The sequence below is a fragment of the Bactrocera oleae genome, chromosome 2 (assembly GCF_042242935.1).
Source record: "Bactrocera oleae isolate idBacOlea1 chromosome 2, idBacOlea1, whole genome shotgun sequence".
Classification (NCBI taxonomy): Eukaryota; Metazoa; Arthropoda; class Insecta; order Diptera; family Tephritidae; genus Bactrocera; species Bactrocera oleae.
The window spans coordinates 19,668,516-19,685,942 of NC_091536.1; the positions used below are offsets into that span (position 1 = coordinate 19,668,516).

The 17,427-nt window shown below is 33.0% G+C and overlaps 2 protein-coding genes across 3 annotated transcripts in view; one reads left to right on the forward strand and one right to left on the reverse strand.

Annotated features, from left to right (window-relative positions):
• SNF4Agamma (SNF4/AMP-activated protein kinase gamma subunit) overlaps window positions 1-17,427 on the reverse strand; it is a 172,485-nt gene that overhangs the window by 121,364 nt on the left and 33,694 nt on the right. The window lies entirely within an intron of this gene.
• Window positions 542-5,121, forward strand: Snmp1 (Sensory neuron membrane protein 1). Its single transcript, XM_014247941.3, has 8 exons — window positions 542-798; window positions 1,645-1,802; window positions 1,905-2,052; window positions 3,365-3,619; window positions 3,863-4,159; window positions 4,222-4,431; window positions 4,496-4,674; window positions 4,734-5,121. Exons 1-8 carry the CDS (start codon window positions 688-690, stop codon window positions 4,981-4,983), a joined length of 1,608 nt encoding a protein of 535 aa, XP_014103416.2. The 5' UTR covers window positions 542-687; the 3' UTR covers window positions 4,984-5,121.

Sequence of the window (17,427 nt, forward strand, 5' to 3'; positions counted from 1 at the left end):
ACAATCAAGCTAATGAGAAGGACTTTATTGCTATTGTTGGCTATATACACATTTGTAGGTCTAAACGTGGTCAAGGAGTTCGCATCACGGTGAAGTGCTGTCGTGTCTGGTACACGTGCAGCTATTGCCAGGCCTCGACATGCGTGTGCATTTTTGCCATCGCTGGGCGGGCGGGCGTGTTGCGAACGGCATCTATTGCAAAATATCGTAACGTCCACACAATAGCCAGGTATCAATTGCACATATTATTGAATTTAAAGCGAAAAATATCAGTAGTAAATACTAAATATGTATATATTGAATGGATGACTGACTGGCAGCAGGCAGTTAAGTTTATAATGATTTTATTCTCAGATCGTTTGTACGTACACCAATGGGGAGTAACGACTTTGAATACTTTTCACCGCAGTTTTTAGTGTGCGTTTTTTTCTTTTTGTTGTTGTAATATATAATTTTCTTTTTTTGCGACATACATAGACATCTGACGTCTGGGTAATAACTATATCTATTGCCAAAGTTTGCATGTTCTATGAAAGGAAAACTTAATAGACGCGTTTAGTTTGTTCGCAGAAACCGAGAGTTGCAGTTGAGAACGAAGCGTCCCGGCGAAGTTGAAAAGTGCATTTCGAAACAAGTTCTTTTTAAACGCCTTTCTTTAAATAACTGAGTTTAGTGCGAACAGAAACCATGAAAGTGGAGAGGCATAAACTTTTGATCGCCTCTGTGGCGGCGCTGCTGTTTGGCGTGATTTTTGGTTGGGTTGGCTTTCCGAAAATACTCAAAATGATGATAAAAAAGGTGCACATGAAATAAAAATATCATGCAGTTGATTATAAGTCCACAAAAATAATTTTAATGCAAAGAAATTTTATGAAGTAAATTAAAAAAAAACTAATAAGAAAACAAAAATTGTTCTAAATGAAGTACAAAAACTCAAGAAATAAAACATAAAAATTAAAAGAACTTAAAGTAAGATTTATAAATATAAAGAAAATAGATCATTTGATCATAATATTTAAAACAACAAAATCAATAAAAGCACCAAACACTTGAACCAGTATTAAAAAAATAATAATTTGAAATAAATAAAACAAAATTTAATATATTAAGACAATTGTCTGATGTACGTTAATTAGTATACGAAAGAAACGACAAAACTTTTGCGAAGCTTTTAAATTTTGGTGATCTAAGTAACCCAGTAAAGAATGTATAGTTGGATGTATGAGAATTTGGACTAAGAGCAACCAATTAAATTAAATTAAAATATTTTTTTGTATAAATTATTCGACTGTATTTCACTATATTTTTCAGTAAAAAGGATCACTTCTTGTAAATCATTATGGGAAGTTTGAGGTTTTATTTCTTTATGGTTTAAGTAAATACAAATATTAAAAAAAAAAATTTATTTTACAGCATAATTAAACATTTGAAATGCAACTACAACCACAGGACCAAATATTTAATAAAACGATAAAAAACAATCAAATAAGTTATAAACCCTAAATAAAAATATACAAATAAAATATAAAAAAATATTAATAAAAATAGAAAATTTGTAAAAATTTTAAAACGATTTTAAAAATATAAACATTATTACTTTTATTATTGCACAAAGTTAATAACCAATTTTTAATTTCATCAAAGCAAGTTTCACTGAAGCCCGGCACCGAAATACGCGATCTCTGGACACAGACGCCATTTCCACTACATTTCTATATATATGTATTCAACATCACCAATCCGGATGAGGTTATGAAGGGCGAAAAGCCCAATTTACAAGAAATCGGACCATTTGTTTTCGAGTGAGTTTTAATAAAAACCATATTTGAAAGAAAAAATTTAAATATGCAACTTGAAGCAGAAATGCATATTAAAAATATGCTTTATGAATTTTATATTGATAGTGAAAGGAAGGATAAATATGATCTGGTCGACGATCCCTTAGAAGATTCGATCTCATTCACTATGCGCAACACATTTTATTTCAATGAAAAGAACTCAAAAGGACTAACCGGTGAAGAGCTCATAACTATTCCACATCCATTGCTTGTGGTGAGTTGAGAGAGACAGTTGAAAAGGTGAAGTTTTAAGAAATTACGACAGTAATTTTGATAAAATTGAAATTTAATTAAATGAATTATGAAAATGAGAGTTGTGATTTTAGATTTTTTTTTCATATTTCACACGCTGTTGTGTCCGGTTATTGTTCTACGAACGTCTTATTGAATTATATGGGAAATGTTGTAATTTGCAAATTCATTCATTTATTTGCCATTGATGAGATAATTTTTAACTACAAGCACACATTTTTACATTTTTAAACAATATAGTTGTTTAGTTTTAGCCACTATTAGCTCATATAGAGTATGCCAGAATGCCACATAGTTATTGTTAAAACTGTTATAAAATATGAAACAAATGCATGTGACAATTTTTTTACTGTGATAATATGTTAAAATAACTTTAATCGATGAACTATATATCTATCTATCCAATTTTTTTATTTTTATGTAGCAAACTTTTCGGATTCGCGTAAAATATTTATTTATTTCTTTCGAACAATATCATTATCGCTTTTATTTTAATATATTTAAATTTTATGAACTCGTGGCTTCTGAATATAATCTACTGGCCTAGAGATGCGTTTTTCTACGTTTATTTTTCTATTTTTAACGTTTTTAAAGCTTTGTGCATAATAAATGAAATGCTTTTAAATTAATAACTACTAATTAATAATTTAGAATGACAATTGGTTATAAGCGAGAGCAGACGGATATTGAAATAAACTGTTAGATTTGGCATTCAATGTGTGTGAATACTACAATATGTTCAAATTTGTAATTTTTATTTTTATACATGATTCAAATAATAAGGTTTTGTTACTTGACATAACCTTTTTCATGTTTTTCTCATTAACTTCATGTCTATATTTGATAATTTTGCATGATAAGGAAGAAGAAGAATGCAAAAATTGGCAAGTTACGCACACAAAGAACAAATTTTCTGCCAGCAGAAATTTAACTAGCAAAAGCCAGCAGCTCTCTCTATTCTTACGCTTTCACCTTATGCTCTACTCTATTAGTTTTTTTTATATTTTTTTGGTTAAAAAACGCTTTTCCCGCAGATACTTGACTAGCTGGTGATAATTAGCCGTTCAAAAACAAACCTTTGTATTTACAATCTATTCGTACTCAGTTATTACTTAAAAAAAAGCAAAACAGCTGATTTTGACATTATGTTGACAATTTGTTGTTTTTGTGCTTATAATTAATTCTTATTCATTTGGATATGAATTTTAAATAATATAAAAATCTTTATTTTATTCAAAGTAATTTCTTAAATTTTTCGCTCAACGTCTTTACAGCCTATCTCCGTGGTTGTACAGCGCGAACGTGCCGCCATGTTGGATCTAGTCGCCAAAGCTATAAATATTGTGTTCGCTGGGCAGAAAGCGGTAATCACAGCTAAATTTATGGATGTATTCTTTCGTGGACTTTACGTGGACTGTTCGTCACCGGAATTTGCTGCTAAAGCGCTCTGCACGGCTTTCTACACGGGTGAGGTGAGGCAAGCGAGACAAGTGAATTCAACACATTTTCTATTCTCGTTTCTGGCCAATGTGAGTATAAGCAAAAGTGATCAAATTGTATGTGAATAAGAGAATATCTCAATAGTATTTCATATGATAAGTTGTCTTGATGACGTCACAATAGCGCTGGTCTGCAAAATATGACTGCAGATTAAATTAAAAGCAAGCAATGTATATTTCAAAAGTTTTATAATAGAAAAGTGGTTGTTCAGAATTTTTTGTTTAAACAAAATAATTATTTAATATTTTCAATCATTTAAATTTCTTCTTCAGAACAACCACACCGACGGTGGTCGCTTTACCGTCTGTCGTGGCGTTAAGAATGTAAGCAAGCTTGGCAAAGTCATACGATTTGGTGATGAGCCCACATTGGATATATGGGGCGGCGAAGAGTGTAACGAATTTATCGGTACCGATTCAACGATTTTTGCACCGTTCATGACAAAAGAACAAGGCTTGTGGGCCTTCACGCCCGATTTATGTCGCTCCTTTGGCGCAGTCTACAAACGGAAGTCCTCATATCATGGCATGCCAGCAATGCGATATCACATGGATTTGGGTGACATAAAGGTATTATTTGAGTGAAATATTTAAAACATGAACAGTATTGTAGCGCTTTGATTGATCTACAGGCGGATCCCAGTTTGCATTGCTTCTGCGACGATCCGGAAGATATTGAATCTTGTCCACCCAAAGGTACGATGAATTTAGAACCTTGTGTTGGTGGTCCAATTATAGCATCAATGCCACACTTTTATAATGCGGATCCCAAACTGCTGGAAGAGGTGAACGGTTTAAGTCCGAATGAGAAGGATCATGCAGTTTTCATTGATTTTGAATTGGTGATATTTAAGCCCTTAGTGGAAGTATTCATATTTTCACTGACAATATTTTTCATTCATTCAGACCTCTGGAACGCCTTTTCAAGCCGCCAAACGTTTGCAGTTCAACATGGACATGGAACCTGTTGAGAAAATTGAACCCACCAAGGATTTGCGTAAAATGATTTTTCCACTCTTTTGGATTGAAGAAGGCGTGGCATTGAATAAAACCTTTACAAACATGCTAAAATATACGTTATTCCTGTAAGTTATGAAATTGTTGTACCATGTAAATAGTATACTTTATACACGATTATTTTCAGCGGTCTAAAATTCAACTCTGCGCTGCGTTGGTCGCTCATCACCATGGCTTTGGTGGGTCTCATGTCCACCTGTTACTTGTATTATAAGAAAAGTGATAGCTTAGATATCACTGTGCCACCGAAAGCCATAAAAGAGCGCACCAGTAAAGTGGAGGATGTAAAGCCATTGCCACCCGCGGATAAAAAGCCTATACCACCCATCGCACAGGCTGATCTCTCGAACCGTCGCGATACAACGAATAGGTTTTAGGTCTATTGATTAAACAATTGTAATCCTTTTTTATAATAAGCACATTACATTCACAATACTCTATCTGGAAATAATGATCTTTTCACACATACAATATATATAAAATAAAGTAGTAATCTTTTTGGTTTAGTCACCAAATATGATGTACTCGTTCACTTACAGTGATATAAAATACATACCATAACATATATAGGGAATGAGATACAAATGAGAGAATAGGTTTAAGAACATTAGGGGTACTCAGACCGAACATGTTAATCTGGTAATTCGTTAGTTGATTCTTCGTTAAAACACTTAAATGTGTATATACTTTTTGCTCTAACTCAGTAGCGTGGTATATTTAATACTTATTTTTTAAAAATTTGTCTAAAATTATTTCGTAGCGAGCAGAAATTGTATGTTTTCGCAATGAATCAAATGAACATTTTAGGCATTTAGGACGCAAAACAAACTGCTGATTTGATGTTACCATGTAACAGGACCATGTTATTAAGCATATATTAAAATAAATTTGAAATTGTCGAGAATGCTTTTCTTTGAGGGCAGAGTATGTTGCCGTTAATTTTAGCATAGAGTTATAGTATAAAAGAAAGATGGGTTTTTTATAAAGAGAGTTGAGCGAAGAAGGAAGAAAGGAGATGACCACAAGCGACCGTATATCATAAAATTTTGTTAAGAAAATAAAACGCGAACGAATAAATTTCGATGAGGTTGGGATATAAGATGCTTTGGAAGACGATAACTTCTCTCTTCCTCTAATGCTTCAAGCTAAGCTTAAAGGCATTACTGAATATGACTCAGTCAATAGTTGTCACGTTTTAGACATCTTTTCGCTTGAATTGAGGAAACTTGGCTGTCACTAGAAATCTGTTTACTTTTCCTCTCTGCGGAAGCGTTCACGATCCCTTTCTTAAAGTTTGGGCTTTGCCTGGCATTTAGAATTAGAACTTTAACATTGATAAAAAAATGCTCTTTTCGTAATTGTGGAATAAGGCAGTTTTCCAACCCGCTAATTTTTGACCTCTCCAATTTCAGAAAATTTCAAGTCTCTACAAACCAAATTTGCTCTGGTTAAGCTTCAGATTTCTTCAATGGCAGTAGTCCCCTATTAACATTATATTTACGGGACCCGTCAATTTGACGGAATTGAAACTTTGCAATCGATTTCAACCGTTTTGCATCGTAAATTAATCATTTCTTCTAAATAATTTATGCACACAGTTCACTTAAAAAAATTTCGACTTATTAATATTTTACTTTTATGTGGAGCCTTATATTGTTAAACTCAGATTTAGTTTGAATAAATTGATTTTTTTTTTATAAATACGTATTGTATTTTCATTAATACGTATAATAAACGCCCGTAAACCTAGTGTTAAGAAATGCTACCAACATCAGACAGCAATTATATTAAAAATTTTCAGTATATCAGTTGGAAATCGCTGAGAATCGAGATATAATAAAAAACATATAAATAGATAATGCTTTCTCAATAGAAATTTCCAGTTCAAAGCAACAACTTTCAAGTCATGCAAATTAGTACTGTTATATAATCCCTTTTTAGCTTCAGCTTCTGCAAATAATTTTCATCATCGCGAGGCGCTATAAAACATCAGTTATTTCAATGGCAAAGGCACTAAGTATAGGCGTAGTTTTTATTAGTTTTTATTCAATAGAAAAAATTTGCATATAACGAGTTGCAATTAGTAACAACATTCATGCAATTACATGTACAGTATGATCTTAATATTCTATTGTTTTTTCCCTGTTTTTTTATGTGCGGATAATCTCACTTTGATCTTTGTTTTGATATATGCGGATCTGTGTTTTCTGTCGACTTGAATGATGTCATCTTTCTTTCATTGTTGCCATGTAATTTGTCGTGTTTTCGTTGGTTCAGTTGTTTTTTTTTTATCGCAAGCGAAACGATTCTTGGCGAACGTGTTATATTTTGAATGAAATTTTAAATGACAGCCCATTTGCAGGTGTTTAGCGAGAACGCAAATCGGCACAAATAGGAAAATGGAACACGAAATGCAGACGAAATGTGGATTTTGAGTGTGGCAAATCTCAAGGATTGCAAGGAAACTCTCTTATGCTAAGTTAAATATATGGTGTTTTGATAAAATTTGAGTTGGTGATAAAATTTCCATACGATAGTTTTTGTTTCATCGAACTTCGAAAATTGCATAAATATCGCTGCTATTATTCTTTTATAGACCTTGCATAAATCTTCAACTGAAAATATTTGGTAGATAAAATATAATCATCGTATATCTCATAAACGAGTTTTAACTTGACAATATCACCTTCCAAAATAAACATGTAATAACTTTTCTACTGGTTCGCTTCAAATTCTCGTTTAACAATTTACATGCCTATATAATTAGCTTGAAACACCGTGCATGCATGTAATTCTTTTGAAGGTGAAAAATGGCAAAATTGTCAGTTTCTCTTCGTGAATTTCTGATTTTACATTTTTCAATTAGCTGTAAGCATTTCCCTACCTCTCATGGCGTCTATAAATAACTTGGTATAAGTCAACTGTGACAAATTTGCATTATTCAATGAAAGTGAAAAAGGCGAAGAGAGAATAAAATTTGAATTTCAAGCAGCTGCAGGTTTTTCTTTAGTACTGTTATACTAATTTAGCTCGCATAGTATATATACAAGGTTATTTGAATTTTTATAGATATGTTATTTAACTACTTGTTATTATACCCTGAACAAGGTATATTAAGTTTGCCACGAAGTTGTATATGTATATATGTAAATGATCAGCGTGATGAGCTGAATCTGTCTGTCCGTCTGACAGTCTGTTTTTCGGTCTGTATATACGCGAACTAGTCCCTATGTTTTTAAGCTATCGATCTGATATTTTGCACACCTACTTTTCTGCCCAAGACGCTGCTCATTTGTCGGAATGTCCGATAGCGGACCACTTTAGCATACAGCTGCCACACAAACTGAATAATCAAAATCAAGTTCTTATAGAGAAGACTCATTTATTTGATAAGATATCAACGGTGCAATCTCCAAATGAACTGTCAGATCGGATCACTATAGCATCTATCAGCCATACAAACTGATCGAGTAAAGTCAAGATAAATATCTTTTCTACCCTTTTAAGCTATAAAAATGCAGCCGTGAAGAATATTATAGGTTGGGGCAGGTGAAGTTACCGTTATTTTTAAATTTTTCTGTAGTTTTTAGTTTTAGTAGTTAAATCATGAGTAAGCCATACCTGAGAGCTTTTCACCATTCCTAAGAATTTTATTTTTTTTTTTCAATATATAATCAAATTTATTTTAAGATGTCAACACAGTCCAAACAAAAATAATCAATTGAAATAATTTAAAAAAATTTTTGGCATAATGCATATTATTTTCATATTTTTTTACTTCGAAATTTCAACAATTTTATCGTAACTTTGCTTTTTTCGTTTAAAGCGCCTAAATGTAGACCCCAAGTGTTAACATTTTATATTTAATTATTGGAATACGCTAAAAATTTTGTTTCCAGTTTTTAGGGGTGGAAGAATAAAGCTTGTTTTTCAAAAATATATAATATAATATATAAATATAATAGCTTATAATTACTATTAAATGAAAAATTAGAGGTCTGAGTTATTCCCGAAAATTATAATTAATTTCAATTTGAAACCTTAATGCCTTTCATTTCTGTAAATATAAGCATTTGGCAATATTTTAACATAACAAGTGGAAATTTCCACTACAAACGTCATTAAATAAACACAAATTTCCGATTACAAAATTTTCGCTACAAAACTGTGCCAAATCTAGGTGATAAAGGGGATAAGAAGAAAACATATAAAAGAATTTTATAAAAGCATTAAAGAGTGATAGATGACGGGAGAAGTGGTGTGACTGTTTACAAAGATATTTTCTAACTAAATACATATGCATACATATGAGTCTAACATACTTAAAAAGAAGGGGACTGCAGAAAAAATAAACAAAAAACTATATAAGTAAGTGTAAACGATTTTTAATTTTGTTTTTCATTTACTTTTTTACAAAGCAACTAAATATATAACTACATATATATCACACATTTACATATATGATTTATATATATATAAATAATAGTCGAATACATTTATTTTCAATATTTGGGACATTATAGTCTAAAATGTCTCCATATACACATAGATAGGTACGCTCTTTTACGTACATACATATATATACATATATTATATTTGCATCTCTGTATCTGTCTGCTCTTGCTCCGTTGCTGCCGCCAACTTGTCTGTTACGATTCTACCACAAAATAATATGGCACACAAACACAAGGTTGCTTAGTGTGGGTTTTCTTTTTGCATAGCTCAAAAACGCTTAAGACAATGAAAACAAAGCATAAAACAACAAAATAAACGTTATTTCCGATTCTACCGAAGCTATAATACCCTTCACAAATACCAAGGTTCCTTACATTAACTTGATTCTGATCGTTCAATTTGTACTGCAGCTATATGCTATAGTGGTCCGGTATGAGCAGCATCTTTGTGAGTAAAGAACAGGTGCAAAGTTTCATATATATACATACAGACGGACATTGCTAAATCAACTCAGCTTATCATGTTGATCATTTATGTATGTATTATATAGGGTCTCCGACGTTTCCTTCTGCGTGTTACAAACTTAACATATCCTGTTTAGGGTATAAATATCAAAAGGATTACATATGTATGGAAGTTCATTACATAAAATGTACATATGTATGTATCTAGGTAGAACATACAAATATACAGTTTTTTATTTCTCACCAAGAAGCTGCTCATTTGACGAAATGGCTGATATCGGACTACTATAGCATATAGCTGCCATACAAAGTGCTTGTATGGAAAACTATTTTATTTGACGAGGTATCTTCACGAAATTCAGCATGGTTTATTATTTAAGGCAATAATGTAATCTCCGAAGAAATTGTTCAGATCAGATCACTATATCATATAGCTGCCACACAAACTGAACGATCGGAATCAAGTTTTTGTAAGGGACCTTTGTATTTGTGTAGGGCATTATAGCTTCGGTGGCAACCGAAGTTTCTTGTTTTTTTTTCAATTTTACTCTCGTAAGTTTGTCTGGTCACCACGTGATGATTGTTATTTGCGGTAAATGTAGTGTTTGTGGTTTCATAAAGTGATTTAATTATAGTTGAAATCAAAGATAATTGTGGTGTTTTGTGCAATTTATGGAATATTTATATTTTCCGATTAATTCTAATACTGATATGGTAGTTGTGTACATTCCATATACACATCTATTTACATGATAAATCAATAGAAAATTCCGATATATTTACGCTAATGCATAAACATGCAAATTTTTGGTTAAGATAAGTTGCTAATGAACGCGGGAAATTTTGATAACATTACGCCCATGAAGCTGAACAAACCATACGATTATCAAAAAAATATTCGTAACTTTATTTCACATGGACTGAAGAGTCTTCGGTCTAAGATATTGTCAATTAAAAATATTCAAAATATCAGGTTATTGCTGATGTTGCCAGATACATATGTTCTCTGAGACATATGTTATGTACTCCCCATAAATTATAGAAAGTATGTTCAGCGAGGAAGCGTCCGAGACTCACGTAATCTGCTACGACAACTAATTTCAATACCCAAAACTGAGCGTGTATGGCTGAAGGAAAGGAAGCCAAGCTCGCAAAAGTTAGACAATGACAAGAAGTACTGAGATGAGTCTACCTTATTACCTACATACCTCTTCAAGACGACTGGCACTGTCGTGGATTTGTTTTTTTTTCTGGAAAAAATGTACGACTTGAACCACTAAGTGCTTTGTATTAATTTAAAGTACTAGAAATTTTTACACAATAGATAAAAAAAAGGCTCATTAATCATCTTGCAGACTATTATTAACGTTTTTCAGACTAAAAGTTGCATTCTTTCAACATAATTATGTTTGAGTATGTATGTATCCACAATTATCACCAACATCAATAGACTACCTTACTTATAATATAAATATAGGGTCTCATTTGGTTTCAATATGGGTTTTGTTTTTTATTTTGTTGTGCCGACAATTTTGAACGAGAATTTGCACAATAATCTTGGACAATTTCCAAGTCTTGTACTAAATCAAAACGTAACATGATGAAATGGCAAGCCTTACTGAACACACTGACAAATTTTTCCACAAATCCTGAAACAAACATGGCCGCCACGAGCTGTCAAAATCAGTCCATCGCTATTAGTAGACGCTGTAGGTAGAGTGTACATAGTACATAGTACATATGTATGTACTTTTTACCTGGTTTCGAAACCTCAAGTTTGTTGCTGCAAGCATACAATGTCATCGATAATAAACGTAGCAATAGCGATAACAATAAACAAGTTAAGTAAAGGAAACAACATTAATTGAGGAAATCATTTTCTAATAATGCTTCTGCAAACGCGTTTGACCATCCATCCATCCACGAACGAACGTAACGGAGTGTACGAAATGCGAATGGTTTGTGTCCATTACTGACGCCACTTATGTTATTTCTTGGCAACAACATTGTTGCAACTAAATAAACACATGCAGACAAACCATTTTTATTAATCGTACACCTGCCAACTCAAGTGGACGCCGCCATCGGTCTGGGAGCGCTCGTTTCCATTGCCATTCGGATGCGTCATCATTATATAAAGTGCGCCCAGGCGGTTTGTTTATTTATTACAGTGGATAATCGCAGCCATTGTAGTACCAACGAATAAGCGCTTCGGCGGAAAGCAACAATTGCCATTCACGCTATTATTTTTGCGCTGTTTTTTTCTTAGAAAAGCTTAGCATTTAGTTGATGTAAGGATAACGCTTGGTATGTAGATATGTGCAAATGCTTTATAAAGCTGCATTTGTATGGCTGATTTATGCTTAGGTGCAAATTGGCACTGCTGATGGGAGAAATGTAGTAATAAGACAGTCAAGAATTCTCTCCAAATTCTCTCGACCAAAAAGTCCATAATGTAATAATATTTAAACAATCCAATGTTTCTGACTAATTTATTATTCGTTCGATCTGGAACAATGAACTCGCTAGTACACTTTCTTAAAAATAAGCTTTAAAAAAAATCTAAATTTCTACGATACAGCGTCATTATTTAAGTTTGATTCAAAGTAACGTTCAACATTTTTTTTTAATATTATTTCGACAAATAAATCTGGTCACCGAGTGGAGAGATTTTTTTGCATACCATTTTAGTCATAACAAAACGAATTGAGACACCAGTCAAAGGAGGGTCACATCTCCAGACAATAACAATCTAGACAGTTGTAGCATCATTTCGGTATCGTGGAGGAGAAGTGGATTGGTAATACCGCGCCGAAAACTGAAGAAAAGTAAAACTTAATGTGCTCTCGATGAAGTTGACATATATAATATTTACTATTTTTGAAAATTGCACCAAATTACAGGTCAACGGCGACTTCAACTGTGAGCTGCTGGGCAAATCTATTTTTAATTGAATTATTTATTATTTAAATAAGAACGATCGCATTTGGCGAAGAAAATAGTGAAGTTTCGTGGAGGAAGCGAACACTTTGAAATTACGAAAGGCTTCAAAAATGCATTTCAACGAAATTTTGAAGAACTCAAATATCCTGTTTTACTTCCAATACATGCCACTGTATTACACGAAATTTGTGTGATTAGCAAATTTCCCTTGCAGCGCTAAACTAGACGACACACTCGAGCCAAAAGTTAATGACATTTTAGATTGTTTATTTGTTTGTCCTTCATTTGCTATATCACGTTGCCGATTTAACCAGATAATTGTGTTTAAATGAATGAAGTTGTATACTACATTTTGCAGCTGCCAACACCGCTTGGCGCACGTGATTGTTTAGACAAGTTCTCAGGTCGCCGTGTCGCCAATACGTTTCTGTTTCTTAACTCAATTCTTGCTGTCAACAAGTATTTAGCTTCTTACCGACAATTTCATTTTTGTATGTATAACCATATGCAATTACAAGTGTGGCGGCTTGTTAGTCGCCTAGTTCCTGCCCTTGTTGCCAGCTGCCTTTCAATTTTGTCAATATTACACAATTACAAATTGACAATAAAATGGACGTCAATTGATTGTAATTGAGCGAGAGCAAACGCAGCGATGTCAGACGGACCCACTGGCATATATAAATACTTTATTGATTTTGAGCGGAAAATTTTCCAAAATTAACCTTTTTAGAGAATTATTACTTTATTGATTTTGATAATTTGGAAAATTTTCAACGAAATTTTTTTTTTGGAGAAATAGAAAAATATTGCAATTGTTATTTTCAGAAGTGACTTAAACACATTTCCTAAAGTCATCACTTGCTTAAGTCATCATTAAGTATTTAACACATTAACACCCGGCAAGTGAATACCACAACTGTCATGTGTGCATACGTAAGTAAGGTATGCCTAGAAGCATTTATAATTTATTGTTCCGTCACATGACAAACACGCTCGCACACAAACTGCCGCAAAGTCATCAGGCAAACGCAACAATTGAGTTAACTTGTGTCATGTCAATGGGCCTTAATCATAACATTACTCGGACAAAGCAAAACTATTAAGGAAAATCTGATTTAAATTGAAATGCTTTACTTGTCGGTTATTTAAAGGTAAACATCGTAAGTTATGTATGTATGTGCGAGGGTACGTGATAAATTCGTTGAAATGGATGAGTAGCAATCTAGCATATAATATACAGCAAAGACTATACTAAAAAAAAAATATATATATATATAATTATGAATGAAATAAAAACTTAACCATATTTATATTATGCGAGTAAACAAAAATATTGTATAAAATAAATTCAAGCAACAGGCCTGAGGAAGCCGCTATCAGGCTTTGCATACTAAAACTAATTAATGAGTTTGAGTGCCACTGAAGTAGCATGAATTTATTTACATTTCCCTCGAGACTAATCAACGGAATCAAAATAATTATTCTTAAATGAAATTAAATTGGAAATTTATCAATTTTTTTTACTTTAAATTCTAATTGTTTGTATTTTATATATACAAACTATGTACATGTATGTCTATTTGTATATGCTTTAAGTACCCATTCATTGTTATTGTTTACGCTAAACGAAGTCATATGCCGTCTCAATTGAAAAAACAAATAAAAATGCGTGGCAACAAATTCAAACTAATAGATGGGAAATTATTTGAATTTACATGTTTGCTCCTTGTATGTATATTGCTATAAATTGGGTAAAGCCTATTATACTAAGTTCTCGCTGGTTTTTTTTTTAATGAAAATACAATTTTATTGTAAGAAAATGGTTACAAATGAATTATTCGAAGTATTGCCCATCGCTTGTCACAACTCTTTTCCATCTTTCTGGCATAGCACGAATACCATTACGGTAAAACTGTTAATCTGGTGAAGCTATTCAAAAATCGATGTCGTCGTGTGAGTGGAACTGCTTTTGAGCGAGACCATGTGCCAACCGACGCCACAAATAATAATCGGACGTTGCAATATCTGGTCAATATGGCCTTTGGGGTAGGACTTCACACTTAAGCGTTTATAGGTACGTTTAAACAGCTTTGGCAACGTAAGGCAACGTGACTTTTTCGTGCCTCTCTTGGTATTGAGGTCGCTTTTCGAATGAAATGGCTTGGCGAGTGACTCACAGTGCTGAAGGAAGCTTTTCCTGCGTTTGACACGGAGCCTCATCGAGCAACGTCTCCCAACCAACGTCTTTGAAAGCTTTTGGCCTTCACATATTTATGTAGCAAGAATTGCATTAGTTTTCCATATAAATGAAAAAAGAGTATATTTGGGAGATTTAACGGAAATTTTTCTATCTACTCAAGGTACCAAAAACCGAAACCAAACAAGTAAGGAAGGGCTAAGTTCGGATGTAACCGAACATTTTATACTCTCGCAAAGTCAAATGGTATACTCGTTTGAGATTTCTTTTTGGATTGGCTGATATGTTCGGTAGAAGGTCAACTATAGGCACTGGGATCCACATATTTAGTACTTAGGGGCTTGAACAGTTTTGGTTCGATTTAGACAATTTTTGGTCACAAGGTGTCATACCTTAAGCGTATTATTCACGCAAAGTTTTACCTCGATATAATCATTGTTGCTTGATATGCATAGTGGAAAGTGAAAGAATCAGATGGAATTGAAAAAGGTGTTGTATGGGAAATAGGCGTGGTTGTAGTCCGATTTCGCCCATTTTCGCACTATAACATAGAAATATATAAATAACGTTATGTACCGAATTTTGTTGAAATAGGTTAAGCAGATCTCAAGATATGGGTTTTCACCTGTGCCACGCCCACTGTCTAATTTTGACCGCGGTTCCTATAAAGTCATCTCATACCATCCCAGAGATAAAATTTAATGTCTCTGGCGTGTTAAGTGTTTGATTTATCGCGCTTTTAGTAGTTTTTAACAGTACCGTTATATGGGGAGTGGGCGGAGTTGCGACCCGATTTCAACTATTTTCACACCGTCAATAGAAGTGCTAAAAACATTTGCTTCCAGTGAATTTTGTTATTATAGCATTAGCGGTTTAGGAGATATGCACATTAAACCTATTAGAGGCGGGACCACGCCCACTTTTAAAAAAAAACTGCACTTTGCACAAAAACTTTTAACTGCAGATGCCCCTCCCTAATGTGATACTGTGTACCAAATAACAGTTTTGTATCTTATTGCGGAGCTTAGTTATGGCAATTTATTTGTTTTTGATTAATGGCATTTTGTGGGCGTGGCAGTGGTCCGATTACGCCCATCTGCAATACCGACCGTCTCACGGTACCAAGAAACATGTCTACCAAGTTTCATAAAGATATCTCAATTTTTACTCAAGTTAGAGCTTGCACGGACGGACGGACGGACAGACAGTCACCCGGATTTCAACTCGTTCATCCTGATCATTTATGTATACATAACCCTATATCTAACTCGATTAGTTTTAGGTGATACAAACAACCATTAGGTGAACAAAACTATTATACTCTGTAGCAACAGGTTGCGAGAGTATAAAAACAAATAGAACTCTGATAAAATACTTGAGTTTAGGTAGAAATAAATCATGTGAACTACGAGAGAAGTTGCTTCTCAAAACCAGCGAGTAACTAGAATTTTCGTTAGTTCATATAACTGTTATTAGCCGAACAATATTCAGGATCATTAAGGTGCATATAACAATCTGTCGCGGACTCAGCTTTTTATGTGATTGATATCGTATCATCCTCTTACAACCAAACCCAAATATTGAATCACGAAACACAACTATCCAGAGTGCTGTAAAATTCTTAAAGAAGATGAGTGAGCCGAATAACATTTTGGTGAAGTAGAAATGTGAAGAAATATAATATAATATATGTATAAAATAACTATGATTTAATAAAATTGAATTTCAAAATCGTGTGTCTCTTTCGAAAGCGTTTCTAATTTTGTACATAATTAAAACGTGATTGCGTAGGCTAAGTATAGAGTATAGACTCAATACCTCCTCCCACTCAATCAATTATTGAGTGCGATTGTGTATGGTGAATTATCTAAATTACACTTTCGATCTTAACACGGCGGTTCTCACTAGCAATTAGTACCTCGATTCATTAAAAGAAATAACACAAGCTTAATTGCATTTAGTAATGTGGGTAATTTATAGCTTTTAGCAATAGATACATAATAATACAAAGTGAGTCACTTGTTGATATTCGTGCAAGCGTTGGGGTATTTCCACAGCAAGTTTGTTTGATTACAATGTAATTGCAGAAAAAAGATAAAAAGAACAACGAAAAGTAACTGTTGAGCCTTTTAAAAGGCAACAAATCTTTTATTTTCATTTGAACACAATTAGCCGCAGATTTTATTGTTTAATTTTTACTCTAGCTAGTTTTTTAGCGAAATGTCTCGTATTTTTTAGATTTATCGCCGACAAGTGGCAAAACAAATTGTCAACCTTATCGGACACTCAGGCACTTTGGCAAATAAAACAAGTGCATAAAAAACAAAAATATATGCAAGTACGTGATATCAAATATATTATACCCCATATACTACTAGAAATAATATAAAATCTCGAAAAATTTCGGATTTAAAAATGCGATATAATGCGGGGTTGACATCACTACATTTTTGTTTAAGATTAATATCATCATATTGAGATTATATAATCACTAATATTAATGTCTATATACACAAGTTTGAAATGGGACTTAGTAACTTTTGAAAAATCCCGAATGCTTTTTAGTCCCGAAAATTTCGGGATTCACGGCATATAAATATTATTATGGTTATACTATAAAGTTTATATTACATAAATATTATTATTGACAATAATACAAAATTTTCGGGATTTACAATGCTTTGTAAAATATAGCATATAAAAATAGAAATGGAAGGTTGCTAAATATGGGTCATATATAGCATATATACTCGCGCATATAT

Excerpts from the sequence above, each read along its gene's own strand:
- Snmp1 (XM_014247941.3), top strand. The coding sequence starts at position 688 with ATGAAAGTGGAGAGGCATAAACTTTTGATCGCCTCTGTGGCGGCGCTG. Across the intron at positions 799-1,644 it reads TCAAAATGATGATAAAAAAG|CAAGTTTCACTGAAGCCCGG; the intron begins GTGCACATGAAA and ends ATTTCATCAAAG. Across the intron at positions 4,675-4,733 it reads CTAAAATATACGTTATTCCT|CGGTCTAAAATTCAACTCTG; the intron begins GTAAGTTATGAA and ends GATTATTTTCAG.